This window comes from Sciurus vulgaris (genome assembly GCF_902686455.1).
Source record: "Sciurus vulgaris genome assembly, chromosome: 15".
Lineage (NCBI taxonomy): Eukaryota > Metazoa > Chordata > Mammalia > Rodentia > Sciuridae > Sciurus > Sciurus vulgaris.
In genome coordinates, this window is record NC_136476.1 from 89,839,204 (window position 1) to 89,866,836 (window position 27,633).

Genomic DNA, 27,633 nt, shown 5'->3' on the forward strand with positions numbered 1-27,633 from the left:
GGAGGGACAGGACAGCTCGAGTGGGGACTGGGCTGTGGCCCTCGCCCAGCTCCACCAACTTGCCTGCGTGATCCTCAGGGGCTCCCTCTCTGCCCTGGAGATAAGAGTGTTTCTTCCTCTCGCCCAACAGCCGCCCCATCCATTGGCTTGTTGAGAGGCAGCCTCGCTGAGTGCGGCTCCGTCCAGGTGCCAGGCCTGAGGGTACACTGGGCCCCGCTGGCTCCCTTCCCGCCCCATGGGAAGCTCTGTGAGGGTGGGAGCTGGCCTCTGTGGCTGGAGAGCCCGGCACTGGCATGCGCCCAGGTGGGGCTGAGGACCCTGAGGCGATCCCAGTCCCTGGCCGCAGTCCCAGGTGGGGACTGGCTCTGTCCAAGTTCACCCACTCGGCAGGGCTGGTGTGGGGCCACTGGGACCCACTGTGTGTGTTTCCAGGTGGGACCTGGTGCCCACCTGGAGACCCCAGTTCGTGGCCGGCGTGTGGCACCTTCCTGCTCCTCCCGTCCAACTCCCTGGGCCTGTGACGTACACAGGCCTCAGCAGACACTCGCCTTCTGGTGAGCAGGTGACTCCCTGCCCCTGAGCTCTCCCCAGGTGTTCCTCCGAGGCGGGGAGAGTTCCGTGGGCACCTCAGAGCACTGTGGGAACAGCAGCATGGCGGTGCCCCAGCTGATGCATGGGCATGGCCGAAATGCAGATAGATAGCAGCAAGTGCCGCCGAGCCGTGGGGCGAGGAGGGCCTGCACCATGGTGGGCACCGTGGTGGCCGTGGCCCCGGAATATCAGGTGGTCACTGGCTTCCTGCCTCTCTGGGGCCAGCACCTTGCCAGGAACGCCCACGTGTGTGCTCTGAGAGGACTTGTCTACGTGCACCTGGAAGGAGCCCCCAGGCACCAGCAGCCAGTTCCCCCAGCAGGTTGTGGTGACAAGCAGCAGCCTCAGTGACAGAAAAGCCTGGGGGCATCTCACAGCCTGCCAGGGCACACGGCCTCATCAGGAGAGCCGCCCCTGGGCGCAGCACAGGGCTCTGCGCTCTGGCCAGGAAGCCGTCAGTGGCCAGCACCTGGGCGAACGCTCACGCTGCCATCTTGCAGCTTGTGTTGGCGGAGCCCACTCCAGGTGATGGGCACAGCCAGCAAGGCAGGGGATGTGCTGCTCTGCCCTGCTCCACGCTGTCCTCCCAGGTGCAGGGCGGGTCCCCAGAGCATCTGGGACCAGACTTCGTGCTCCATGTGGCAGGAAGCCCTCGGAAGGGGTCACCACCTGAGGTCCCCTTTCTGGGGCTCCAGGAGAACTGAGTGTGGCAGACAGGGGCACCTCGAGGCCAAGGGGGGTGGCAGGGCGTACAGGGCAGGGATGGTGGCAGGGGAGCAATTTCTGACACGTCTGGAGCTAAGCCCATGGGGACATGCCGAGAGCCGGTGAGAAGGCCCACAACACCTAGGCCTCGGGTCTGAGCACCGAGTGGGGGGAGAGGAAGGGCACGGAGTGTGCAGGTGCCACGAGGGGGCCGGAGCAGCAAGGGGAGGGGCCACACGTCCCCAAGGGCCTGCCAGTGCTTGGCTCCCGTGGCCAAGCCTCTATCCACACTGCTGACCTTGGGCCTCAGGCCTTGTCTGGACTGGGGACGGGGGTACCACACACAGCAGTGCACACAGGGTCTCAGACACCCAGGGCCTGAGGCAGGGCCAGGGCCTGGGGTAGCTGTGGGCCCCACCTCGCTCCTGTCTAAGTCCTCACTCCCTCTGGAACTGGCCTGGCCTAGGAGTGGTCAGCTCCTCGGGCTCATGGTGACCCCTGCCCAGCCACCTCCCTTCCAGCCCTCACTGGGGCCCAGTCACTGGGCCAGACGCAGCCTCTGATGGGAAGGCTCAGCCACATCTGGCACGAGGCTGGGCCTGGCCGTGGCTGACGGAGCCATCCTGTCCCCGAGGCCAACCCTGCTGCACAGGATAAACAGGAAGCCCATCTCTCCACAGCACCCTGCTGGGCCGCTCCTCCTGCAGCCCAGCACGCACGTATGTGCCCACTGCCCCAGGCCTCACACCTGAGATGCCCATGCCGGCTTCTGCCCGGGGCTTGGTCCACCCTGTCTTGGGGCTGTGGAGGCCAGAAGCTCAGCGGTAAGGGAGCCAAGGATGGGCCTAGGAGGTGCCAGGGCTCCCACCGAACCTGCCCTCCTGCCCTCTGGCCTGCACACTGTGGATGCGAGGTGCCCGCTTCCCCTCTGCCAGCAACCTCAGCATGCTAACAGGTAGGCTGGAGGCATCTGTGACGATCTAGCCCAAGGTGGGGACAGACAGGGACACTGAGGCCCAGCGGGGCCCAGAGCTCCAGCTCCCCAGCACAGCCTGTCCCACCTTGAACACTACCCTGAGCAGGTGCGGCCCAGCTCAGGGCTGGGCGCCCGGATGGGAGCAAGCCCGCAGGCCCCCACTCTGAAGCTGCGAGGGGAGGCCAGTGGGGGCAGAGCTTCCTTCCTGCAGTGGGGGGAGCACAGGCCTGGGTGGGGGGCCGCACGGACGCCTTCCGAAGCAGTCAGTGATTCCCAGCGAGTGTCGTCAGAGGGCAGAGGTGCCTGGCAGGAGTGGGCACCTGCAGGGAAGGGTGGGTGGGAAGAACCAGCCTGTCCTGAGTCCTCTCTCCAGACATACCCCCAGTGTCAGAGCGAGACCCTTGCCCACCTCCTCGAGGTCCCCCGAGGGCTGGGGGAGGCTGGAGGAGCACCCCACACGGAGCTCAGTCAGGAGGCAGGGCAAGCCTGGCACTCTGGGTCCCTGTGCCAAGGCCCCTTCCCTTGGGTGGGTCCTGGTTTTGGCTGGGAGGGGCGGTGGGGAGGCAGAGCTCATCAGGAGAGGCCCACAGACAGGTGGGCAGCAGACTGGCACCTAGAAACCCTGCACCAGGTACCCAGACACGTGGGGGCCCAGGACTAGAACTCCCTCCAGCACGCGAGTCCACCATTCCGCCACCGACAGGGTCCGCTCCTGCTGAGTGGCAGGGGAGGGGTGGACTACCAACACTCAAGTTCCTCCAAGTACTTCCAGCCCCTGCCATCCCCAGCAAGGACTGCCCAGGCAGGAGGCGAGGAGGAGCTGGGCTTCCTGAGAAAGGAAGGACCGCTGCTTCTGAGCGGAGTCCAGAGCTGAGCCCTGCTTTCCCCTCTGTTCACCTGGGCTGGATCTCTCCCCTCTCTGGGACTCAGTTTCCCCTTCTGTACACAAAAGGGCCTGGATCTAGCCAGCCTGGACAAGTGGTGGTTCTTCCCCTGGAGGCCAGAGCAAGTCCCTGGGTGTGGGGCTGGGACGGAGAGAGGCAGAGGGGCGCCTCAGCCTGAGGCACAGGCCTCGCAGGCCCATGCAGGTGGGACACCCGGCCCTGGGGGGCAGCATGAAACCTTGTGGGGGGGCTGGGGGCTAAACGAGGCAGGGGGTCGAGGCGTGGCCAGCGGGAGTTAGGGCAGACCCCAGGCAGGCAAGTGTGGCGGGGCAGAGGATAAGGGATGAGTTGCTCTGCCGGTCCACTCCCACCTTGGGGCAGGGGGGACATCTCCTGAAAGAGGCTCCAGACCCCTCCCACTCAGGCCAACAACACCCACGTGCCAGGAGCCCCCTTCCGTCACCACCCAGTGTCCAGCACCCTCCTGTCCCCGTGGAACAGATGGGGAAACAGGTCTGGGAGAGATGGGCACCATCTGTGCAGGGGCTAGGCTCAGGCCTGGGACCCCAGTCAGAAGCCCCTGTTCCCTGACAGCCTGGTGACTGCAGCAGCCCCTTCCCTGGCCGTGGGGGTGGAGAGGGGCTGGCCCTGCTGACACCGTGGCCCAGCAGGGATTTGCCAAGCTTCTCCCACCTCCCTCTCAGCCCCACCATCTGGGTGGGACAGAGGGAGCTGGGAGCCAGGGAGACTCTTGGGGCCAGAGAGGGAAGGCTTCCCAGGCATCAGGCAGGCAGGAGCTGACCTCGAAGCAGGGCTCCTGCCCCAAGGACAGCCGGGATTGCGAGGCCCCACTCCTGGGAACCCCCAGCCCACAGTAGTCAGCACAGCGTACCTCCCACCCCACCTGCCACTAGGGTCTGCGTGCCCAGCCTGGACACCCACTGGGGTGGGACCTCAGGGAATCCCAGGAGCCCCTGCTTTGGCCACCCAAAGGCTCCTGCATCCCGGCTAGCCTGCCAGAGGCCAAGTGAGGAGGGACAGGAGCTGAGGGCATTTGTGGGCCCCTAGGTCCTGGGCACCCTCCACCCAGACAGCTCTGTGAAGTGGACAGGGCCCTGGGTCTCCTTGCCCATCTCCAGGGCAGGGCTTACTATCTGCAGGCAGCTCTTTCTCGGGAAGGAGCTCAAGGTCCTGGAGAAGGTTGGAGTTTCCCAGTTGGCCCTCCCATCACCCCTCAGCAGGACCAAACCTGGGTCTAGGACCCACAGGACAGGCTGTTCTCAGACCTGCAGCCTGTCCTACGACCACTCCTTTCCTGTGGGGTCCTGCCACACACCACCTGACCCACTGGTCAAGCCTCCAGTATGGCTGGCCACTCCCTTGGGTCGGACCCCTCCAGTTTCCACACTGTGTCATCCAGGGATGGCCCAAAGATGCAGAAGGTCCCTTCTGTCTGCCACAGGCAGGAGCTGGGGGAAGGCCCGGCTCCACGCCATCTGCCCCTGTCCTGCAGGTCGCCAGCCAAGCCGCAGCCTGCTCAATGGCTGCCTCAGGGATAAACTGAGAAGTCCCAGGGGAAGTTCCCCTCCCTGGCAACCCACTGGCCCCTCGCTCGGCAGCCCCCATCGCCCCCCAGCCTCCTGTTTGTTCGCCGACAGATCCCCGTTATCAGCAGAGAACACACACAGGAAGTCCGGTCGGGAAGGGCCCATCCCAATCCCGATTTACACGGGACCCAGCATAAAAAGCCGCCCTTCCTCGCCCGGGAGGAGCCTCCATGCCCTAACTGGCCACTTTGCGGGTCGAAATGGAGGCCGCAGCGGACAGGACTGGCGACCGGCCTCAGGAGGTGCCTTGGGGTGTCTGGGCCCAACATCCCCACAAGGGGCAGGGACCATGCCTGGCCCAAGCAGCCAGTGGTGGTGGCTGTGGCCAAGCCTGGGCAGCATCAGGTATGGCAGGGTGAACCTGCAGGGGCAGGGAGTGGGCAGAGAGGGCCTGAGCACCCCAGCTGGGCTAGGGCCTGCCAGCTCCTCAGGCTGCCCTAGGGGCAACTCTCTTGCCCTGCCAGCTGGTGCCGTCTCCGCTGAGGCCCTTGGCCCAGCATCACTAGTGGGTGGCCCAGTCTGGGATCCAAGCCCTCGCCCCTGGCTACGCAGTGGCTGTGGGCCCCTGCAGGGGAGACTGAACATAGCCTGGCTCACAGATTCACCTTCTGACCCCTCTGCTTCCCCAGAGGAACCCCTGAGGTCGGCAGCAAATCTTGGCCTGGCTGGGCCCTGGGGAGGGCCTCGCTTGGTGCCCCTCACTACTCCTCTGCTACGACCCAGGTGTGCTGAGGGCTGGGGTCTTCCTAGCTTTCCCCTAGTGGACAACACTCTCCGGGAAATCAGGGAAAGACGTTGGCCTGGGGATCAGCCCCAGGGGAGGAACCCCAAAGCCAAATTTGCAGCCCAGATGACCTGCACATCCTGGGGCACAGCATGTGGGGCAGGGAGTAGCATCCCTCCCCTGCTGGGCTGGCTTCAGGGGCTCAATCTCAGGAACAACTTGGAAGGATGCAGTGCAGGGTGCTGGCCCACCCTGTACTCTGAGGAAGCCTCCTGTTCTGCTCCCCAGCTCCTAAGTCAGGTGCAGAAGGTCTCAAATCTCCCAAAGTGGCATTGGGCTTTAGCCCCCACCTCTGTCTTTGGTGCCCTGACTAGAGGTCTGTCAGAGAAGGCCCACTGCTCAGGTGAGGAACAGGTGAGGCCCCAGCCCAGGGTAAGGCAGGAGGACCAGTGAAGCACCTCCCAGCTGCCCTTTCTGCCACATCGTCTCTACCTGACCGGCAGGAGGGGCAGACAGCTGACTGAGGGTCAAAGGGCCAGTGCTTCAGGGATGAGGATGGGGCAGGGGACAGGGCAGGGCACTCTCCTGCCCAGGGCCTCCAAGCCCTGCTCGCTGCTCAGGACAGGGAAAGAGCTGCCCTCTTGGATTTAGGGGATCAGGAAACCCAGCCCCCATTCCCAATGATCGGCCTCCCCTCAACCTGTCTTCAGGGGCTTCTGGGATCTGACGGTCCAGGCAGAGGCCGCTGAGTGGAGAAAGGTGAAGCCTGGCTGTGGGGTGCTCCTCAGCACGCTGTAGCTCAGAGCTGCGGCTTCCCACTCGTCACAGGCCCTCCTTCCACATCCAGGCTTTTTTTTTTTGCACCTGAGCCTTAGAGCCAGATTTTGAGCCCATGCCAGGGCTGGAGGCAACAACCCATTTTACAGGTGGGAGCCCAAACCCACCATGTGTCTCCTGTGGGCAGAACCAAGAGGCCAGTTCATCTGGGGACCTGATGGGGTCAGGGTGGGTGCAGGATAGAGCCTAGAGCTCTATCCTGGGTATAGGCCAGGGTGGGTATAGGCCTAGAGCAGGCTGCAGTGACATGGCCACATCAGAGCCTGGACTCTGAGCCCCTTCCCAGCCCCTGGACCTCAGGGAGACCAAGGATCTGCCAAGGCACTAATCCACATGCCATCTGTGACCAGCAGCCCCTGGCACCAGTGAGTCGCGGTGACCCCCTGGCGGAGAAGAGAGCTGTCTCCAGGCTCCAGGGGATGAGGTGCTCCCCCACACTTGGTGAGTTCTCAGCAGGCCTCCAGGCAGCAGCCACAGGGCCTGGCCTTGAAGAAGCACACCTCACACGTGTCCACACATCGCCTGACCAGGGCAGGCTCAGGTTCAGGGAGCTGTGAGGTGGGGTGACAGGCAGGCAGGGAGATGTAGTCATAAACTAGGCGGGTTCCTGGGACTGCTTAGCCCTGAACACAGGTTTGGAAATTGAAGTGTGCAGAAGAGAGGTGATCAGCCTAGGGACCTCTGGAGGTGACCACGGGGATGTGGGGCCTTCAATTCATAGGGAGGAACTCTCAATGATGGTGACTGCCCCCCAAAAAACCAAATACTGTGGTTAGGAGGGCATCTTGGGGGTCCTGCCCAGGACCCATCTGGGCGCTGCTCTGAGATCTTAGGCAGGTACTGGGTCTCTGGGAGGAAGGTCCCCATGAGTGGCTGCAGGGTGGCGGTCAGATTTAGCCTCTCCTCGAATACAGCAGGCTGGCGGGTTGGCGGCTGGGATGATCACTCTGGAGGCTAGAGTTAGCATAGAGTCGGAGTGGGCACTCCTCAGCTGCATCCCGCTTCCAGCACTAAGGCAGTCCGGTGGCCCCACCAGCCAGGCGTCCTACCTGCTGCGGGGCTAGGGGCTCAGGGAGGACCAGCACACGCGATGGGGACTCAGGGGTGCGGGGCAGCGCTCAGAGGCCAACTTGAGCCCAGATTCCCGGGTTCTCGCTGACCAGTTGAGCGCCTGCGGGAACCCTCGCGCGCAGGGTCTCAGTTTCCCCATCCGCGCAATGGGGGCGGGGCGGGACCGCTAGCCCACCGGGCGGGGGCCGGGCTCCGGCGCCAGGTGGGGCGGGGCCGGGGGCGGGGCGGGGCGGGGCTCGGGGCCCCCTCGGCGCGGCGGCGGCGGCGGCGGCGACGGCGCGTGCGCGCCCGGGATCGCGCGGTGAGTGCGGAGGGAGCCGGGGGCCCGGAGCGCAGGGCGCCGGGGGCCGGGGTCTGCGGGCCGCTCAGGCGGGACCCGGGAGGCCGGGACCACCGGGCACGGAGCTGGGGGCGGTCACCCGGGCTACGCCGAGCGATCGCGGGGACCCGAGAGGTGAGCGCGCGGGGGCCGCGGCTGGGCCGCGCGGGGCTCGCGGACCCCACGCCCAGCCCTGGTCCTGCGGCCGCCCAAGGAATGGACCCAGCGGCCTTGCGAAACGGCGCCCCCTGCTGGCGACCGGGCGCAGCGGCCCCTCACCCCGACCCCCAGCCTGCGGCCCCCAAGCCTGACTCGAGGTCTCGGGGCCCCCACCCCGCAACCCAGCCCGGCGGGCCGGCCGGGCAGTCCAGGGGGTGTCGCGCTCCACCGCGCTCCCACCGCACAGGGCCGAGGAGGGGGCGGGAGGCGGGCAGTGGAGCGCGTCCCCGCCGAGCGCGTCGGGTCTCCCTGCCTCCCGCGCCCCTCCACCCTCTCCTGGGCGATAACATCCAGACACCGGCTCCTGGCGGGAGGGGATGGGGCCCTCGCCCTACGGTGGCGGGGCCCTCCCACTGCGCAGCCAGCCTCCCCCTACCCTTGTGGGCTGTGGGTGGCCAGGCGGGGAGGGGAGGTGGCGGCCAGGGCCCTTGGTTACAGGCGGTGGGGACTTGATTGCTTATCAACCTGGAGGCGACGCCACCACCCGCCCGCTGCGCCCCGGGCCCCAGTGGCTGAACAGCGAAGGGAAAGGAGATTCCGCCAGCCTACGGCTGCACCGGCTTCCTCCGGCCTTGGGCAAAGCATGACTTTCAAAAATCGAGTGTCTTTAAGCACAGTTCCCTTTCTAGACAGCCCGAAGTACCTCCGGTGCTGTGGATGAACGTTTGTGGCGAAAAGGGGCCGCCCCCAGGCCGAGCTCCACATCCCCCTGCCCACCACAGGCCACTGAGGCTGCTGGCCCACCGCTTCTTCCTGGGCTCTACTCCCAAGGACCATCTGATTCTTGCCTGGACCAACAGGCCAACCTCCAACTGCGACCTCCCCCAGGGACAACCCCCAGGATTAATCTTCCCTAGCCAGGTCTGACTGGCAGGACACTCCCCTGTCAAGAAACTACCTGCCCACTCACAGACCCTGGCCTCCCCTGCCTCTACCTCAGCAGAGGCAGGGTGTGAGAAGCTCGCCTGCCAGCTGCCTTCCCACCCAGAACCCAGTGATGCAGGGCCCCAGCTTGGAGCTGACCCCCAGCTGAGTGACCCAAGAAGCCCCCACAGGCTTGTTTTTTCCTCTGGTTGGGGTTTGGCCGGCAGTCAGGGCTCAGTAACCACTCGAGGCTGTCAAAGCCAAGGAAGGGCCTCACAGACCTTCATGGTGTCTGCAGAAGCTGAGTCCTCAGTTCCCAGCTCCACCCTGCTGGTCTCCTGGCCCTTTTCTGACCAGTGTAGTGGGGAGGGGGCTACAGGGCTAGGGCAGCCCACGGGGAGGAGCCCAGCCCTTGATAAAGCACCATGACCAGCCTTGGATGGAACTCAGCACCCTGGCTGGCTACCACAGGACAGGGGGCAGCTGCCCCGCCCCTCTGCACAGACACCAAGCCCACCCTCAGCATCATTGACTGTTAATTCTAGACTGGGGTTTCTTACATTCTCAGGTAGCCTCCCCCAGCCTCCCTGGCCCCCACCCAAAGCCAGGAGAGGGCTGGAGATGGGCTCCAAGGACATCTTCACTGCAGGGTACTCCCTACTCCCCTGGCTGTGGGCCAGTGGGGCACTGCCCTGGGAGCACCAGAGACTGCACACCTACTCCAGACTAGGAGGGATGCCCCTCCTAGCCACAGCCCCCCTCCCCTGGTCTCAGGATGTGCACCTCATAATGTCTCCTGGCTGTGGTGCACCTGCTGGTGGAGGCCAGATACCTGCACCTCATACAGCCCCACGGGGCCCCCTACTGGCTTTCTGTTGGCAGACAAGGATCAGAGTCCAGGGCTGTGATGGGGTGACAAGTTCCTGGCTAGGCTGAATTCCAGCTCTGCCCGCTAACACCCTGTTAGCAGACAGAGCAGAGGTCAAGCTGGCCCCCACTTCCTGTGACCACAAGGGCCCTAAAACCAGCCAGGGGAAGGAGGGGAGACTGGTCTACCTGGAGCTTTGGGTACCCTTGGGTTCAGCCCCACAGCCCAGAAGGCCCAGTGCCTCCTTCAAGAACCCTGGACAGCGGCCTGGCTCTGGCCCGCAAGGGCTGGCCTGGCTGACTAGGGCAGCTGGAGCAGAGGAGCTGGCATTTTCCCTGGGGGCTCTCCCCCTGGTGGGAGGACCCAGCAAGTGGCTGAGCCGGGCAGGCCTCACAAAGCCAAAGGTATAGACTCACAACAGGGCCAGAGAGGAGTCTGCAGGAGGGTTGATGGGGTCCTGCTTTGTGCCCAGGCCACCCAGAGGAGAAGGCCACCCCACCTGGATACACAGGACATGTGGGGCTCCCGGGAGCTGCTTCTAGTGTGGTTCCTGGTGCTGGCAGTGGGAGGCACCGGGCACGTCTACAGACCCAGGTGAGCCAGGGCTTGGGCCTCAGGGTGCTGGGGTTGGGGCCAGGAGCCCTCACACCCTCCCCAAGGCAGCCTCCAACACTCAGGGCATTCACTGTGGGCTCTGCCGGGCAGCATTGGGAAGCACTCTCCTCATGGGCCCCAGGCTGGGTGGGTCCTGGCTCTAGAGCTCCGGCTGACCCCCTGCCCTGCCATAGCCGCAGGGTGTGTGCAGTGGGGGTCGCCAGGGGTCCCATCTCCGAGTCCTTTGTGCAGCGAGTGTACCAGCCCCTCCTCACCACCTGCGATGGGCACCGAGCCTGCAGCACCTACCGGTGAGTGCCCACCCAACCCAGACCCCCAGGGCCAACCCTCCAAGGCACCTTCAACCACCTGGCTTGAGAGGGCTCCTCACCGTGAGATGAGAAGCCGAGGCCAGAGCAGGACTCCCGACGCTGGATCTCAGTTGTCTGAGTCCGAGGATGCCACCTCCCAGGGCACCCCCCACATTTCCAGGGGCTGTGCACCCATCTGCACCCTCAGCTTCCAGGGTGTCCAGTCCACCCACCCAAGCTGGGCACCCCTGGTCAAAGCCTCCTATTCCTTGGGGTGGAAGCTGTCTCGGCCCCTGGTCCTGCACAGGGCTCCAGTGGTCATCTTGCCCACCACGGCCCAGACGCCCAGACATCCTGTCGGGTTGACATGCCCAGCTGCGGGGCAGGGTCCTCGTGCTGAGCTCAGGGAGCTGTGCCTGCCCCCTGAAATCCTGAGGGAGGGACAGGACGGGTCTGATACAGCCCAGGTTCATGAGCTGCTGCTGGGGTGCTGGGCCTGCTGCACCCCAGAGCTGGAGGAGTGCTGGTGTGGAAGAGCAGCAGCCGGTGCCAGACGCCAGGGAAGGACACAGGTCTGGGCCTTGTCCCTGCTCCGTGCCAGGCAGGGCTGAGGCTTCCTCAGAATCCCACTCGACACTTGAACGGCCACCTAGGGAATCACTGTGCAGAGACCCAGAACTGACATCCCTGGGGGAGAGAACCTCTGGGGACACCTGGGAGTGACCCTGCTCTGGTGCCCAGACGCTGGCAGGCCAAGTGGGCACCAGCTACTGGTGCCCTTCACATCTTATCTTGAGAAAGACTGGCCTGGGCCACCCAGTGTGTCAGCCCCTCTGAGCCCCCCCCCCCCCCCCCTTACAGAACCATCTACAGGACCGCCTATCGCCGCAGCCCTGAGCCGGCCCCTGCCAGGCCTCGCTATGCCTGCTGCCCTGGCTGGAAGAGGACCAGTGGGCTCCCTGGGGCCTGTGGAGCAGGTGAGGGCAGCAGGTCCCAGGACACTGCCATCCCCAGGTCCTGCCACACAGAGCCCTGGGGGTCACCTGGCGCCAGGATTCCCACTCACAGTTGGCCAGCATGGCACCTGCTCTCCCCCTAAGCAGACCACCCTTTTCCCTGGCTGCCAACGCAGGGCCCTGTCACCCTGCACTGGTGACAGGCTTCCTCTGCCCACAGCAATATGCCAGCCACCCTGTGGGAACGGAGGGAGCTGTGTCCATCCAGGCCACTGCCACTGCCCTGCAGGGTGGCAGGGTGACACCTGCCAGACAGGTAAGGTTGGCTGTGCCTCCCTGAGGGGCCCTGGGGAAGGCCCCTTACGGGCACTGCTAAGGCCCCTTTCCTAGACGTGGACGAATGCAGCACTGGAGGAGCCAGCTGTCCCCAGCGCTGTGTCAACACTGCAGGCAGCTACTGGTGCCAGTGTCGGGAGGGGCACGGCCCATCTGCAGACAGGACACTCTGCCTGCCCAAGGGAGGGCCCCCCAGGGTGGCCCTGGGCCACACAACAGGTGAGCTCACCCTTCCACCCTTGCTGCTGGGCCTGGCCTGGGACCATGGGGGGATCACCCTATTGGTGTGCCAGGCCTAGATGAGCCCAGGTGTGCTGGGCGGGTGGGCAGCTCTGGTGGGCAGAAGGAGCAGGGGCCCTTCCCCCCAGGTTTCTGGAAAGCACTGTGGGGAGGTTCCTAGGGCCTTGCCTCAGCCAAGAGATGCACGTGCCAGCAGCCTGGAGAGTCGCCGTCCTCCGCTGGTGACGGGGCATTATTACTTTTGGTACGCGCTGTGACACTTCAAACTCGTACCGTGAGTAATAATGCGCCGTCAGCAGCCCCGCACCAGGAGCACCTCGACCCCGGGTCAGCACAGCAAGCCTGGCCCCACACCGAGGGGCAAGGTGGGGGCTGGACATGCCAGGCAGTCCTCAGGATCAGAGGCCAGCCTCAGGGTGGGGTGGAGGGGGGTGGGGTGGAGCGGGGTGGGGTGGGGGCTGCCCTCTTGACCGCACCTGGACCTGCCCACAGGGGTGCCCACAGTGAGGGAGGAGGTGCGCAGGCTGCAGTCCCGGGTAGACACGCTGGAGCAGGTGAGGCCTGGGGCGTGGCCTGGCTGGCCCTATGGAGGCCCACACACTCCCATGGCCTCCTGGGACATGGCTCTCCGCGAGGGATGGGCGTGGGGCTCCACGGATAACCCAAAGGGCGCTGCTTCCTTCTGCTGAAAGCCCAGGGGCTCTGTGGGCAGGGGCAATGGGACAGTGGCTGGGACTCCTAGGCCAGGAGGAACCGAGCTTAGACCACCCACCCCCCAGCCACACTTGGAGCGGGAGCCCAGGCCCAGAGCGCACCCCCACTTCCACACAAGTCCAAGCTCTTGCTGGGCTTCCCACAGAGCCATGGGCTCTGAGACCCTTCTGATTCCTCTGCTGGAACCCTGAGGCCTCACGACCAGGTGCCCAGGCCTTTACCTGTCTGATGTCCATCAGTGCCAGCCCAGCCTCTGTCCCTTCGGGAACAGCAGCTCCCTCTAGTGGCGAGCAGAGCCCTGTGGCCAGGGATAGGTGGGGGCCCTGCCAGCCCTGCCAGCCCTTCCTGGTTCTCCTCCAGTTCTTGGGGAAGGGTGGGAGGGCTGGCCCTGGGTCATCGGCCTCCTGCATGTCCACAGAAGCTGCAGCTGGTGCTCGCTCCACTGCACAGCCTGGCCTCGCGGGCCGTGGAGCAGGGGCTGCAGGACCCTGGACGCCTCCTGGCCCACTCCCTGCAGCAGCTGGACCGCATTGACTCGCTGAGTGAGCAGATATCCTTCCTGGAGGAGCAGCTGGGGTCTTGTGAGTGCCACAGCCACCTGGAAGCTTGGGAACCATCTGGGGCCAGTGTGGCCACCACAGGGGACAGGCAGGCTGGCTGTTGATCCAGCCCCCTCTTCTGCCTCTAGGCTCATGCAAGAAGGAGCTGTGAGGACCCACCCACTCCACACTGCAGGCTGCACTGACGCCCTGGTCCCCACAGCCCGACAGTCCTCTAGCTGGGGCCAAGGCCGGACCTGGTGCTGGCTGTGGGCAGGCTGGGAAGGGCCCTTGCTCTGTCCCCCTCCCTCGGGAGGCCCCCAGGACCTGTGTATGAGGTGGGGTCCTCTGCATGAACCCCCCTTCCGATGCCTGGATTTTACAGGGCCTGGTGGGTCTGAGGCCAGGGAAGGTACGGAGGCTTCATGCCCAGGGCTGGGGCTCACTGGGCAGCCTGCGTGGACCAGGGCAGAGGCCTGTTCCATCTCTGCCAGAATAAAATCAAGACTTGAGCTGCTGTCAGTGGATGGATTTGGGGTGGGAGGAAGATGCTGCCCCACGCAGACCCCTGCCTCAGCGGGGAAGAGGGAAAGGAGCGCCACACACCACACTTGGGGTGCTCCTTTCTGTCAGGCTGAGGCAGGTGGTCATGAGCTTCCTGCTTATGACAGAGGCCAGAGGTAGTCTCCAGCCTCTGTCCCTCGCCTCCAGGCCCACAGGCATCCCGCCCCTTTAGCTGTGTGGACCCCACAAGGCCATGAAGGAGGAGGCACTATGGGTGACTGGCCCACCCCTGCTGGGGCTGGACCTTCTCACTGGACCCCTGGGTGGACAGCACAGGCAGCCTGGAAGACAGCCAGGCTCTACTGCCCTGTCACCCTGCATCCCTGAACAAGGCCTAGGAAAGCCCCTGACACCCTCTGAAGTGATCACAACTCACCAATTACTTTCAAGAGTTCATTTATAAAAAAGAACTGAGCACAGCACTGACCCACAGATGTCCTTGAAGCCGGTGGGAGCTGCAGACCCTGCCCTCCAGCTCCCTGTGGCCCAGGCAGCAGCCCCTTCTCCCCCTGAAGGCCTGATGCAGGCCATGGCCTGGACCCCTGAGCCTGACTCTGCGCCCTGCGAGCCCTGCAGGCATACCAGGGAGCCTGGGGCCAGGGCAGGGGCACGGCCTCAGCTCTGACATCCCAGGGGCTTCCAGTCTCCCCAGTGGCCTTGGGGCTCAGCCCGCCTGAGGCCACATACCAGATCCTGGAGGCACAGGCATGGGGGGAGGTCCCTGCCCCCAGGACTGGGAAGGTCCATCTGACTCCTGGAAGAGATATCAGGGGCCTTCGTTGGAGGCCAATGACAGAGAGGGCTTCCTGCTTCTAGGGTCCCAGTGAGAGCCAGGGAGCCAGGGAGCCAGACACGGTGATATTTGGCAGCCTGGGAGGGGGTGTGGTGTCCCTCTGTCCATTCCTAGCCTTCTGCCTCCCACCTGCCCTGCCCCAGGTCCCCCACACCATGGCTGGGGCTACTGGGCTGGCTGGACACCAGGCCCCTCGGCCACCCCATTCTCTTGGGGAGTCCTGGACAAGTGGAAAAAGGTGCTCCTCATGGCGTGGTGGCAGGTATCCATGAGCTTGGGCACGTCGGCCACGGTGAGGCCACTGGTAGGAACTGCATCCAGGACCTGCACCTTGATCGTTCCTGGGGTGGGGTAGCAGTGTCAGGGTCTGCCCTGCTGCTGCCCAGCCTCGCCCTACCCCACCACCCTCTGCACTGCCTGAGCCTTGAGACCCAGGCCTGGAGGGCTAGGCTGGCCCCAGCTCCTGGCCACTGTGGGCTTGTGGCTGAGGCAACACTGACCAGTAAGATAGCTCCCAAGAGTGCACCCAGTGGTTGACAACGGTCCCCCCGTGACTGCCACCACCACACAGCATTCCCACTCCCAGCAAGCCCCCTCTGCCCTCCTGGTCAGCCCCACTGCACCCGACTTCTGGCCTCCTCAGTGGTGTGGGCAGTGGGGTCAGATGGGAGACAGAGCTTGGCTCCTCCCCTACTGCCTTCAACCTTTGACCCCACCCAGGTGAAACAGGGGTCAGGGCCCCCTGCCTGGAGGCCAACAATGCTGGAAGGGGCAGAGGCTACAAGCTCTGTGGCAGTGGTGGTTCCCTGGGCTGCCCACGTGGGGCCAGGCTGGACGGCGCAGCATCCACCTCCAGCACAGGAGGGCCTCACAGGTCCCACCAGTGCACATGCCTGGGGCCAGTCACCCTCCTGGAGCCTCAGTGTCCTCCTCTGCAAAACAGACCCACTACAGCTGCCTGGCAGGGCCACAGGAGAGCAGTGAGGGGACAGGCCAGCCCCAGCGGGTGACTCCACCGAGCAGCCCCTCAGGAGTGGGAAGAGCTGGCAGGCTCACCGGAGGTGAAGAGCTTGGTCTTGAGGTTGTAGAAGGAGGAGAAGGAGGAGTAGACCACTGGAACCACAGGCACCTGCAGGGACAAGGGCTGAGGGCCTCACCGCCTGCCCTGCCCGCCCCTCCATCTGTCCCCCTCCCCAGAAGTCCAGTGTGGCACTGCCCGGGGAGGGGTGGAGCCCGTTGACAATCCTGGAAGGCACCACGGTCAGAGCTGCCGGTGACAGGTGGCACCTGGGGTGATCATTAACCAGACTGTCAGGGAGCCTCGGACATGGCGGGCAGACTGCAGAGGGACAGGCCTGGGGCACAGCTGGCTGGGAGACCTTGCTCCTCCAGGCCTCGCCAGTGCAACCCCTACCCACTGCCACTGGCCAGGTGGAAGCAGCTCAGCCCCAGGCCCAGGCGGAGTGTCTTCCACCCGGGATGGAGGCCCGGTCACAGCAGAGTGGCTGCGGGCAGAGCTGGGCTTGGAGGCAGACTCCTGTGCCAGCCCCAGGTGCTGGGGAGCCTCAGGAGAAAGGTGTGTGTGGCCTCAGGGCCAGGCCCCAGGGGCCCTGGAGGCCGCCACCATGGGGGCAGAACTATGACCAGTCCAGCATTTGGAGAACCCTTTCCCTGACCCTGGACGGTGGCTTCACCTCAACATGAGTCTCCCCAGCATGAAGCAGGGATTGGTGGGCCCCCTGCACCCTCCAGGAGACCCCTGCCCCATGGTGGATACACCCTGGACCCCCAGACTCTGGGCCCCATTACTGACCCTGAAGGCTGAGGACCAGGAGCCAAGACCCAGAGGCGGACTCCAGTTCCCCCTGCCCTGCCTGCACTGCAGGCCGGTGCCCTGGCCAGCCCACTGCCTGTGAGGAGCCCTCAGCACAGGCCAGCAGGGACGGGCTCCTGCCTTTGCCGCTGCTTCTCAAGGGCCCACACGAGGCAGGCTGCGCCCACCAGCTGGAGAGGGGTGCCAGAGCCCACGCTCTCAGGCTGCCCCGTGCACTGGCCCTGTGGGCTGGAGGAGCACTGCCCAGTGCCAGAGTGCAGGGCCCTCGGGCACCTCCAGCACTGGGGGCGAGGCCCTGTCCCCACCCACTGCAGGGCTTCCCAAGCCCCAGCTGCAACGGGCAGCCTCAGGCCACCCTGACCTGGGTCCCCGCCTACCTGGGCCTGGACAGCCAGGTGGAAGGCACCTTTCTTGAAGGGCAGCAGGTCCCCATTGTCATTGCGCGTGCCCTCAGGGTAGATCCACACTTTGAGCTGCCAGGAGAGAGGTTCTGGCTGTGGCCGGGCTGTACCCTGCCTGCCACCTGGGCCACCCAGGGAGGCCACCTGCCCCTCCCAGGACCATGCAGCCTGGAGCAGGGTCCCGAGCACCCCTGCCACCCACAGACCCTCCCGCCAGCAGCACACGCAGCCCAGGCTCACGTTCTCCTGGACCATGCGCTCGCCCAAGTCAGCCATCACGGTCAGCGCCGTGCTGGAGCGCTGCCGGTTGATGAAGAAGACACCCCCGAGGTACATGACCAGGCCCACCGGCCCCAGGAACATCAGCTCCCGCTTGGCGATCTGCACACAGCGCCTGGGGAGGATCTCCATGAGGCCTGCCCACAGCAGTGAGGCAGCCAGGGAGAGGCAGAGAGGAGAAACAGACAGGCAGAGAGACAGGGAAAGACAGACAGGACTGTCAGCTGGCTGAGCCTCTCACATGGGCTGGCCCACTGCTCCCCACTGCCCACCTACCCACCAGCTGGCCTTTGGCCTGGTCACCTTTGGGGGAGGTAGCCAAACAATCTCCCAGCCTGGGGTGCGGCACAGCCCTGTGCCCAGTCTCAGGCACAGGTGCCAGCTGCTATAACTGCCCAGTCTGGGGGAAGCCAGTGGCTGCAGGGACACTTTCCCAGCCCACCAGAGCCTGGCTCACCTGCCCCCACCCCAGGGGCGGGGCATCCGTGCCCGTGTCGGCCTACCCATCATGTCCAGGATGCTCTGGTGGTTGGAGATGATGACACAGGGCCGGTCCACCTCCAGCTTCTCCCGGCCCTTGACATCAAAGCGAAGGCCGTAGGCATACTTGAAGGACCGCACGAACCAGCTAATGATGCTGGGGGCAGAGGAGACAGTGAGCAGAGGTCAGTGGCCAGGGGCTCAGCATGAGGCACAGGGAAGGAGTGGGGGCCAGCTGGGGAGAAGGAGGTGCTGGCTGTGTGGGGTAGGATGGGAGACACTGGAGGGCCGCCAGCAGTGGACAGACCTCCAGGCCCAGCCTGCCTTTGCCACACAGCAGAAGACAAGACAGAGGCTCCAGAGTCAGACACTGCATGCGGGGTGGCGGGGCCTGCCTGCCTCTCCCGCACCATGGTCACTCGGCCTTCCCAAGGGAGCGTGCCTGGCAGGAAGGTGGGGACCACCCAGAGGTGGGTGAGGCTAGTGATGGGCGAGATGAAGCGAGAAGGGCCCAGCATCCTGCAGAGGCCTGGCCTCCCAAGGGGCATCTCAAGTCTCTTGTACCCAGTCCATCCCCCAGATTGTGTCCACAGTGTGACCAGGCCAGGGGGATGTGGGGCTGGGGTGGCCTTGGCCCTCCTGATCTGCCCAGATTTGCCCACACCTGGGACAGGACATTGCCACTGAAGAGGTTAGCCCATGGGGTGACGGAGCCCGAAAACACAGGCTCACTCTACAGCCCCCCGCAGGGAGCCTGATGATGTGCCGCCGACTGGGGGTTGTGGTCCCACACACTCTGCTGTCCATGCAGATCAGTGCAGCCCCTGTCATGTGATCCCCCCAGTCCTGAGGGGAAGAGGGACCCCTGTCCACAGGTCAGTCAAGTAGCTGAATAGGGTCCAAGCACTGAGAGCACAGCAGAGCAGAGGTTCAAAGCCAGAGCCTCACTCAAACCAAGGCTTTTGGACTAAGGCAAGACACCATGATGCACACGGCCCTGACCACATTCAGGAGCCTGGCGCTGTGCATCAGGCAGGCCCGCCTGTCTGCCGCCCTCACCATGTCCATCCAGAGAAGCCCCATCTTCCCACACAGACTGCCTGGCTGCCCAACCCCTGGAAACCGCCGTTCCCGTCTGCCTGCACAGCTCTAAGTCTGGAAGCCTAGCAGAAGTGGAATCCCACAGGACAGGTTCTTCCATGACCAAAGCCCAGGCTCCACCCAGCTGTCCTGCCATGGAGCCAATGCCAGTGGAGGGGCAGCTCTCACTCGGGGGGACCTGTGCCTCCCAGAGTCACAGGGCTTAATTTGGGAGACTAAGACAGCCACTGCTCCTGGGTCCAAGAAGCCTGCGTCTTTTCCTCAGATCTGCTGGCCTCAGCCAGCTGGGGCATCTCCTCTCCAGGACAGACCTGCCTGCCATCCCATCCACTGGGGGCTACGGGCAGGACCTGGATCCTGGACACTGGTAGGGAGAACTGGCTGGCTTTTTTGGATCCATGCCATTTTCCCACCTGTAAATCACAGCTCTTGGGAGCAAGTGAGGATGGAAGGAGACACACTCAGGCAATTCACAAGAAGATTAAAAAGGCAAATGTCCAATAAAGACAGAAAGCAACTCACTCATGGGTTATCAAAAAAATGTAAACTGAAACAAGAACCTGCCTTCACTCTTCTTATTGGCACAGATGGATGGCCTGGAGGTGTGGCCAGGGCTGGGGAAAGAGGCCCTGGCAGGGGCCAGGGTCAGGGTTTCCATGGGGGCAGCACTAGAAGCCCTGAGCAGCTCCACCAGGAATTCTCCCTCGGGCAGCAGGAGGCTGAATGCTGAGTCTGAGAACCAGAAATGCCCACGGGGTACCAGGAAGGCCAGGCAGAGGAACTCCAGGCTACTTCTCAGCCACCAAGGCAGAGGGATACCTTGGTAGAGATCACTTACTGCGAAGGCCATTCGTGTGACTTCCGTTCTTGGTGCTGGGAGTGGACTAGGGCTGCGGTGCTAGGCAAGGGCTCTGCGTGAGCTACAGCGCAGCCCAGCACGCGTGGGGGCTCCCACGGGCCAAGCATCCCTTATCCAAAATCCCAAATGCTCCAAACTCCTGAGGATTCTGGGCAAGATGACACAAGTAGAAACTTCCACACCCCACCTCGTGCAAGAAGCTGCAGTCAGGACGCAGGTGCACTGGAAACGCCACGCACATCTCCTCCAGGCTACCCGTAAAAGGTGCACATGGAACACAAACGGTCCACGTCTAGAATTGGGTCCCCAGGATATTTCATTATGTATGTGTAAACATTCTGGAGTTCAAAGTCATCAGGAACCTGAAAAGCTTCTAGTCCAAGCACTTGGGATAAGGAATCTTCAACTTACAACCTTACTACAAATTTCTGCACTTCCGAGGCTGGCCGCAGGGGGTGGTGGGTGGTCTCAGGCCACATCTGGAAAGGGACTGTGGTCCCCTCTGGCAGTGGTGTCGGCCACCACCGGTTCCATTCTCCCTCCCTCCCTTTCTCCAGTAGTCCCGGGATGGACCCAGGTTCTCAGGCATGCAAGGCACACACTCTACTTGTGCACTATCCCCTGCTCCCACTTTCTTAATTGTAGTAAAATAGAAGATAAATTGTACCATCCTGGGCTGGGGTCACCTGAAGCCCAAGGGATGTGCCGAGTGCCCAGCCCAGCGCTCCAGGATTACTGCTGACAGCTGTCAGGTGGACTTGGGGCCTGGCTCCCTTCTTCCCAGATGTGGCCTGGGACAGTGCCCTTGACTGCCTAGGCTTCCGTTTCTACCTGGGAAGCGGAAGGATGCACAGGAGCGCCACTCCACAAGGCTATGAGCCAGCGACCCTGGCCTGAGGACCAGTGGTGGCTGTGACAACAGGACCCAGCAGGAATGGACCACAGTGACTCAGAGCAAAGGGTGCCTTGACCTGCCCAGCCCCTCCCACCAGCACCTGCTCCAGCAGCCGGAGGCAGTTCAAGGCCAGGGACCAGGCCACCAGCCTGGCTGTCCTCGTGGACAGCCACCAACTGACCCTTGCCCTTGGCCGTTGGGCTTGGGTTGGGTTGCTCCCCGGAGACCCAGGCACACTCTTTAGGTGAGACCGGCCAGAAGGCTGAGAGAAGCTGGGGCAGCCCTCTGGCAAAGGGCAGGCAGGGCTGCTGATGGCTCAGGGTACAAGAGGCCCCAACAAGGCCACCAGACAGCTAGGAGCTTTCCAACAGGTGCCAGGGAACTGGGGCACAAGGGGGTGGGGTTTCTAGTCTGAGCAATGTGGGTGGGTGGGGCCTGAGGACAGGCTGTGGGAGGTGGGAGCCAGGCTTCCCCAAAGCCCTCCCACCAGCTCCCCTAGGCCTGCAGGAGAGTCTGTCCCCTCGACACCTCAAGCAAAGAAGGGCAGACTTCCTTTCCTTTGGGACCAGGGCCCAGCAATTGCACTGAGTCCCCATCCATGTGCATATCGCAGGATCCAGGGCCCAGAAACGCCCCTTCTCCCCTCTCCAAGTGTGGTGTGGGCACAGGTGCAGGGGACAAGCTACTGGGGGGCCAGGTCCTGGTCACCTGGGGGTGAGAAGATGGGTCTGTTGTCACCTTCCTCTCCTACCACCACAGTGGCGTCTGGGACCCTAAGAATGGTGGGGTCGCAGGGCACAGCCCAGCTCTGGTCTCCTTTGGGGCCCAAGAAAATAACCTTCCCTCTTAGCGGAACCTGTCATTAGGGCCTCTTGGCCCTGCATCTGATCCCAATCCTAATACACAGAGCTCCTTTGGGCTTTGTTTCCCTGCATGGCATGGGTGCCACTGGGGCCTCTCCCAGCCACCCAGCCCTAGCACCCTAGGAGCACACAGGGAAGGACTCCGTGGGCACCTGCCTGGTACCCGGAGGAAGGCCAGGGCATGGCCACTGCACAGGGGAAGTGGAAAGGGAGGGAGCAGAGGGGCAGCCCCTCCCAGAGCTCAGGACTCCCCAAGTACCAGCCTCCAGCTCCTAGCATTGGGGTGGGCACAGAGCAAAAGCAAAGAGCACTTGGAGCCACTGCCTATGGGTTCCAAGCCCCGCTGTGCCTCCCCCGGCTGAGACCCTGACACTCAGCTTTCCTCCTCCCATCCTGCCACCACGCCTTAGTCTCAAAGTGAGTCTCAGCCTCAGGCTCTTCAGCATGGCAGTCCCTACTCCAGGCATCTACAGCACACAGGCCGGCCAGACTCTGCCTGTCAGAGCCCAAGAGGGGCCTGAAATGGGGGAACATCCATCCACAAAGCAGCCCTTCCCGAGTGCCCCCTCCCGTGCTCCTGGGCCTATCTGACCAGCACCCAGGGACTGCACCCCGACTCTGCCTTTCAAGCCCTCCCTGTGGCCCGCCTGGAGGCATTTCTCTTGACAGCACCCCCACCCTTGTCACTGCTGGGCGTCATCGCGGGGATTCTGGGAGCCTGGTGCAAAGGGCAGGGCTGTGGGCTCCCAGGCTCCAGCCCTCCCTTCCCCTAGGGTATCCACGTGCTGGCAGGAACCAAATACCTGCTGTGACCCAGCAGTGTCCCAGAGGCTGTGGGTCCTTTATCTGGGTGCTGACCCTGAGAGGCTCCAGGGGCTCCAGGGGCCCCAGGGTTCTAGTTGTCCAGACTCTCCAGGCTGATGGCTGCGCAGGGCAGGGTAGAGGGTGAGACAGGAGGGCCCAGTGCGAGCCTGGCCAGCCTACTGGGTCCATCCACACCACAGAGCAGGCAGTTGGTGATTGAACTCGGCCCCTGGGGAGCAGCAGACTGAAGAGCAGGCCAGGACTTTCCAAAACAAGGACATGCTGGTAGAGAGGCCACCAGGGCAGACGCAAAACACCTGGGCTCCCGGGACGCCCACTTCGTATTTGCTGAAAACGTAGGGCCCAGGACACCTGCTGGCCTGGCCTGGGGAGGGCGTCACCCCAAGGAGTATACTGCCTGGTACTTTGCAAACCCAGAGGGCCCCTTCCAGGAGTCCACAGCCTCTACTCTGATCTGAAGTGCCCAGGGACTTAGGGAGGGTCCCCAATGGAGCCCCCTTTCTCTCCTCAGACAGTTCCCAGCTTGCAGGGGAGCTGGGCCTATATCTCACATCCCAGCCTCCAGAGCTTGGTGCATGGCCTAGGGCATCTGGCCTGAGGACACAGGAACTGAGAACTACCTATTAGAAGCAAAATGTCTGGGCTGCCCCGGGGTCTGCGCCCCTGGATACTGGCCTGGGCCATCTGGTCGAAGGGGCTTGGGTCATCACAGAACACCTGGCTCCTCTGCCTCACACCCCCTCTCTACTCCCTTTGCATCTGGGCTCCTCAGGCAAAGCCACAAGTTCCCTGAAGGGCTCGGGACACATGAAATACAGACCAGCCAAGCACTGTCTCCCCATTGCCAAGACCCACAAAAGGCAGGGATGATGGAAAGTCAGGACACCTCACCCATTGTCCCTGTAACTAAGGGGGAGGTAGGGCCTTGGGGACCACAATGTCCCCTATGCCAAGCCACAGTCAAGAGGCCATTGCAAAAGCCACCAGCTGGACAGTCCAAACAGGGCAGAGAGAAATGTAGCAACAGTCCCTGGGGATGGGGAACAGGCTGATGGACAGGAAGGGCCCCTCCCAGGCAGCCCCCAAGTGTTCTTGCCAGCCCAGACTGCCCCCTCCCTGTGCCCGACCGGGGCCAAGCTTCCCAGCTCTGGGAGGTGTCCAGAGGAAACTCTCAGCAACTGCCACCTTCCTTCCCGTCCCTGCTAAGGAGAGCGGGGCCCCAGGGGCCAACACCTCCCCGCATACGGAAGTAGCTCCTCGCAGGTCTCCCCACCTGCCCAAGACAGCAAAGGAAGCAAAGGCTCCTCCATCACTTGCGGATGGGCAGCGGCCCCAGGGGGAGTTCAAGGGTCGGCCCCTGCCCCGGGCGCGCCCCGCCCAGTGGCTCTGGGGAAAGCCCAGCAAGCGGCCTCGGTTTCCCGTGGGTGAAGCAGGACAGGGCCTCTCCCCGCGCGGCGCAACCCCTTCCTCCCAGAAAGCCGCCCCCGCCGCCGGCCGGCGCGCCACGGCGGGCGCAGGGAGGCCAGAGCCGAGTAAATGCCAGGGCAAGGGCGCGGGGACATTGTGACGCCGGCTCCCGGGGACCCCGGGCGCCCGGCGCTGGGCCACGCTCTCCGCCCCGGACGGCGGCAGCGGGCGGGGCAGGAAGAGGGGAGGAGAGCGGAAAGTTAGCGAAGCGGAAGCGGCGGCGCGGGCGCCCCCCCGGCCCGCGGCCGGGCCCTTGCCTCATGTTCTCCACGGTGCGGCCGCCGTGGCGCAGCAGGCAGACGGCCGAGGCCACGGCGGAGACGGACAGGCAGAGCGCGCAGTAGAGGCTGATCTTGGCGTAGAACCTGGCCGTGCGGCTCAGCTGCACCAGCAGCAGCAGCAGCAGCAGCGCCGCCGTCAGCCACGGCCACAGCTCCATGGCCCGCCGCGCCGCCCGAGCCCAGCCCCGACGGCCGCCCGCGCTCCCCGCGCGCCCGCGCCCCTTATTGCGAGGGCGGAGGGCGGGGCGGCCGGTGGAGGGAGGCGCGGCCGCAGGCGGCTAGGTGCGGCCGCCCGCCCCGCCCCGCGCCCCGGGCACTGGCCCGCCCGCCGCCCCGCCCGGGGCACCCACCCCGTGTCTGCGCCGCGGGTTGCGGAGGCTCGGGCCATGCTCCGCCCCTCTCGGGACCCCAGCCTGGGCTCTAGCGCTGCCCGCCCGCCGCCCCACCCCTGGGTCGTCCCGGGGCCCAGAACCGCAGCTCCCCAAGGGCGTGCAGGCGGCCCGAGGGCGACGTGACCATCGTGCCAGTCGGTCATTACAGAAAGGAGCCCTTGAACTGCTACTGAGTAACCAGTGGTCACCCGGCTGGCCACCTGGCAGGATGCCTGACCCTTTTGGGTCCCCTTGAGCAGGGAGACTGAGCACCACTGTGGAAGGCCACCCTGCTTGTTGGGACCTGGGGGAGGTGACAGACTGTGGCGTGGTTCTGGGCGGGGCTGGAGGGGTGCCAGCAGCAGTGTGTCACACAGACGCTCCTGGTGTTGTGCCAGCCGTGGCTATCAGGCGATGGCACTCACGTGGGCTCCGCTTATCGGATGGCCAGCCTGGCAGCGGCCGCACAGTTGGTGCTCTCTTGGGCAAGAGAACTTGTCACCCTATGAGGGGCTCCTACTCTGGGTATTCCTGGTTCCTAGGAACACTGGGATCACTTGATCATCCCAGGTCACTGGCTCAGGGGGCAGCTAGAGAGAGCAGAAGTTTCCTTTCTAGGCTTCCCTGCCCACTCGCTCTTAGTCTGTTTCTGGCCATGGTGTCACACCTGTAGGCACCATGACGACACCTACCAGCACATTCTCTAGGTGTCTTGTGGCAGAGCACTGGCGGTCATTTTGTGTCTGAGCAAACTGGATTTTCTCTCTGTCTGTCTTGGAAAGGGTCTGTCTGCCCCCAGGCCTGAGAGCCAGCACCAGGTGCTGCTGTGCCTGGAGGCTGAGCAGGCCACTGGCCAGCTGTAGCATGTTCCGCTTCCTGAGAAATCAGCTGTGAGTGATTTGAGCTGGAAGAGTGCTGTGGACGCTGCCTGTAGTGGGCAGAGGGCTGGGGACCTGGATGCTCTTCACCCCCGCAGGCAGCCCAGTCCTCAGCGCCCAGGAGCACCCTCCAGGGCTTTCCGTGGCAACTTCCTTCGAGCCCTTTTCTGTGCTGCCCAGGCTGTCTGCCTCCTTGGCCTCCGAGTCGCCACCACCCTCCAAAGTGGCCCTCATCTTCCCCAGCGCGTCTCAGGATGCGGCAAGTCTTTTTCGCCTTCCCTCCACCTCACACTGGAACACACACGTCTGCTCTGTTCTCGTACCACCCAGAACACCAAGTGCACCCCATTTCACAGTCGGGGCACCGAGGCTCCCAGAGGTGAGCTGCCAGCAGCCGGTGACTAGAGAAGCTGTCTCAGTCTCCCCTGTGTCCCAGAGAGACTCCCACTGCGAGGGGCTACCCTGCCCTCTTGCTCCCAGAGGTGGAGGGGCAGCCTGAGGGCAGGGCTCTGGACCACCCAGTCGGCCCGAGATGCTGAGCTTTGCCATTGCCTCCCGAGAGGCTGCTGCCAACTTCCCCTCCTGCCAAGGCCCCTTCCTCCTCTTAGGCCAGGCTGAAAGAAACCACGTCCCTCGGAAGGGGGTGAAGAGCGGGCCTGAGCGGGGAAGGCTGGTCTGGCAGAGGACGCAGGGTCTTAACCAATGTGCCACACTTGGGAGGCTGGCTGAACCTGTGTCTTGCAGAAGTGAAGCCCAGAGACTCCCTGCGCTCTTGCAGAAATCGAGAAAAGAAAATTTCTCTGAAATGAATGCATCTCAACTACGCAGGGCTGGGGGGCTCGACCCTGTTCATCAAAGTGTGGTGGGGAAAGGGTGGTGCTGGCTGAGGGCTCTGCCTCCACTGCCCAGGGCCAGCTAGGTGGGCAGTCTCCCAAGTGCAGTGACAGCCAAGAGCCCTCCTGGGCACTTATGGGACCTGGCCAGACAGCAGGTGACACAGGTGACGTGCTGAGCTGGCCTGTCTGGGGCCCATGGGACCCACGCCCAGCAGGGGAGGAAAGCCAGATGCCCACCCGCTGCCTGTGGCCTGGGCCTCTGTGTCCTCCTGGGTTGAGTGGGGTCTGGAGGGAAGGGGGGCTCTCCCCTTCCAGGAAGCAGAGGTGTGGTGACTGTTCACCTGCTACAGCCATAGCCAGGAGGGAAGGGTGCAGGCGTGTGGCTTTGAAGTCTGGTCCACCTGGCTTCAGACTCCAGGTTACTGGATGCCTGAGTGACGCCTGAGTCGCATCTGTAAAATGGGGACACTCGCCTCACCTGTGAGCGTCAGAGGAAGCCGCTGCCCTGGGCTCTCAGGGCCTCATGACCCTGCCGCTCCCCGCAGACCTGCCCAAGAGGAGCCCTCAAGGACAGAGCCGGAGCTGGGGAAGGGAAGGGAGGGCCACCTCGGCCCTGGGTGGGGCCGGGCAGGGGTCCAGCTCTGGAGGAGAGCCAGCCTGGAGCGCAGGGAAGGAGGTCGAGCCGGGTTGGGGGCTCCAGGCACCTGGCAGGCCTCCTGTGGGCTGTGCTCCGGCAGGGACACTGTCCCTGCCACCTGTAAGTAAAGCTGTCTGTGAATCTTTCATGCGCCTGTGCTTAAAAATAGATGAGTGAGGCATCCAGGCCAGTCTCCCAGGCCACAGCAGCAGCCATGCCCAGGGCCAACTCGCGGAGGGGGAGCGGAGGCTGTACTGCGTGCGAGGCAGGGCCCGGCCGTGCTCGCCAGCACACAAGGCCCAGGTAGACGGAGGGTGTGAGGGGTAGGCAGTCTCCACTGGACAGCAGGCAGAGCACTCACAGAGGACCAAGAGCCGGGGGCACTGGGCAGAGGGGCTGCGGGACAAGGGGCCCTTTCCACAGAGAGCAGTGTCCCCACAGCCACAGCCACCTGTGACACTCACATCCAAGTGACGCCCTTGGGTGCCAAGGGGAAGCTCACTGGCAGAAGTGGTGGAGCAGGTGGCTTTGTGCTGCCGCCAGCTACTGCCCTTGATGGAGGCTCGCCCAGCAGCCCCTCCCCAGGAAGAGGGGACATCCCCAGGGCCCCCAGCCTGTGTGGCCTGCTCATGCTCAGTGCAGGGACGGAGAGCCTGGGTCAGCCCAGCATGGCCGTGTGCCCGTGGGTGACCTTGGGCTGGTTCCTCTGGACCTCTATCTCCATCTTTGTGGGGGGACAGTGATGTGGCCTTGGCCACTGTGATGATTACGTGGCATGCAGCTCCTGTGGCCCTACTGTGTGAGCTGGGTGGTGGTGACAGACCGCAGGCCCCAGGCAGAGCCTTTCCAGTCCTTGGGCCACCTGACCCCTGGCCCAGCTGGCATCCCCCAGGCAGTCAGCTGCGCTGGCCGCA

General features: G+C 64.2%; 2 protein-coding genes across 14 annotated transcripts; one reads left to right on the forward strand and one right to left on the reverse strand.

Moving 5' to 3' along the window:
* The first annotated feature begins 1,664 nt into the window (after positions 1 to 1,664).
* On the forward strand, positions 1,665 to 13,867 carry EGFL7 (EGF like domain multiple 7). Of its 13 annotated transcripts, XM_079113673.1 has the most exons (12): positions 4,906 to 5,108; positions 5,776 to 5,890; positions 6,678 to 6,765; positions 8,563 to 8,794; positions 10,138 to 10,259; positions 10,454 to 10,570; positions 11,432 to 11,547; positions 11,747 to 11,842; positions 11,917 to 12,081; positions 12,595 to 12,656; positions 13,235 to 13,397; positions 13,505 to 13,867. In XM_079113673.1, the coding sequence occupies exons 4-12, from the start codon at positions 8,591 to 8,593 to the stop codon at positions 13,525 to 13,527; spliced, it is 1,068 nt and encodes a 355-aa protein (XP_078969799.1). In that variant the 5' UTR covers positions 4,906 to 5,108; positions 5,776 to 5,890; positions 6,678 to 6,765; positions 8,563 to 8,590; the 3' UTR covers positions 13,528 to 13,867. The 13 variants fall into 13 exon arrangements, with proteins under 13 accessions (XP_078969800.1, XP_078969801.1, XP_078969794.1 ...); XM_079113674.1 differs by lacking the exons at positions 4,906 to 5,108; positions 5,776 to 5,890 and adding an exon at positions 1,665 to 2,251 and having other exon boundaries at positions 6,675 to 6,765; XM_079113675.1 differs by lacking the exons at positions 4,906 to 5,108; positions 5,776 to 5,890 and adding an exon at positions 1,665 to 2,251.
* Positions 13,868 to 14,298: 431 nt separating this feature from the next.
* Positions 14,299 to 24,230, reverse strand: AGPAT2 (1-acylglycerol-3-phosphate O-acyltransferase 2). Its single transcript, XM_079113680.1, has 6 exons — positions 23,974 to 24,230; positions 17,730 to 17,863; positions 17,188 to 17,363; positions 16,924 to 17,019; positions 15,769 to 15,841; positions 14,299 to 15,053 (listed from the first exon to the last, which is right to left on the reverse strand). Exons 1-6 carry the CDS (start codon positions 24,153 to 24,155, stop codon positions 14,878 to 14,880), a joined length of 837 nt encoding a protein of 278 aa, XP_078969806.1. The 5' UTR covers positions 24,156 to 24,230; the 3' UTR covers positions 14,299 to 14,877.
* Between the last annotated feature and the right edge of the window lie 3,403 nt (positions 24,231 to 27,633).

What these genes read in the sequence shown, in the direction of transcription:
- EGFL7 (XM_079113674.1), top strand. Translation starts at nt 8,591, where the DNA reads ATGAACGTTTGTGGCGAAAAGGGGCCGCCCCCAGGCCGAGCTCCACAT. An exon ending in CCCTGGGGCCTGTGGAGCAG is followed by an intron (nt 11,548 to 11,746) that starts GTGAGGGCAGCA and finishes CTCTGCCCACAG; the next exon opens with CAATATGCCAGCCACCCTGT. An exon ending in GGGTGACACCTGCCAGACAG is followed by an intron (nt 11,843 to 11,916) that starts GTAAGGTTGGCT and finishes CCCCTTTCCTAG; the next exon opens with ACGTGGACGAATGCAGCACT.
- AGPAT2 (XM_079113680.1), bottom strand. Translation starts at nt 24,155, where the DNA reads ATGGAGCTGTGGCCGTGGCTGACGGCGGCGCTGCTGCTGCTGCTGCTG. An exon ending in CGCACCGTGGAGAACATGAG is followed by an intron (nt 17,864 to 23,973) that starts GCAAGGGCCCGG and finishes CTCTGCCCCCAG; the next exon opens with CATCATTAGCTGGTTCGTGC. An exon ending in GAGCATCCTGGACATGATGG is followed by an intron (nt 17,364 to 17,729) that starts GTAGGCCGACAC and finishes TGCTGTGGGCAG; the next exon opens with GCCTCATGGAGATCCTCCCC.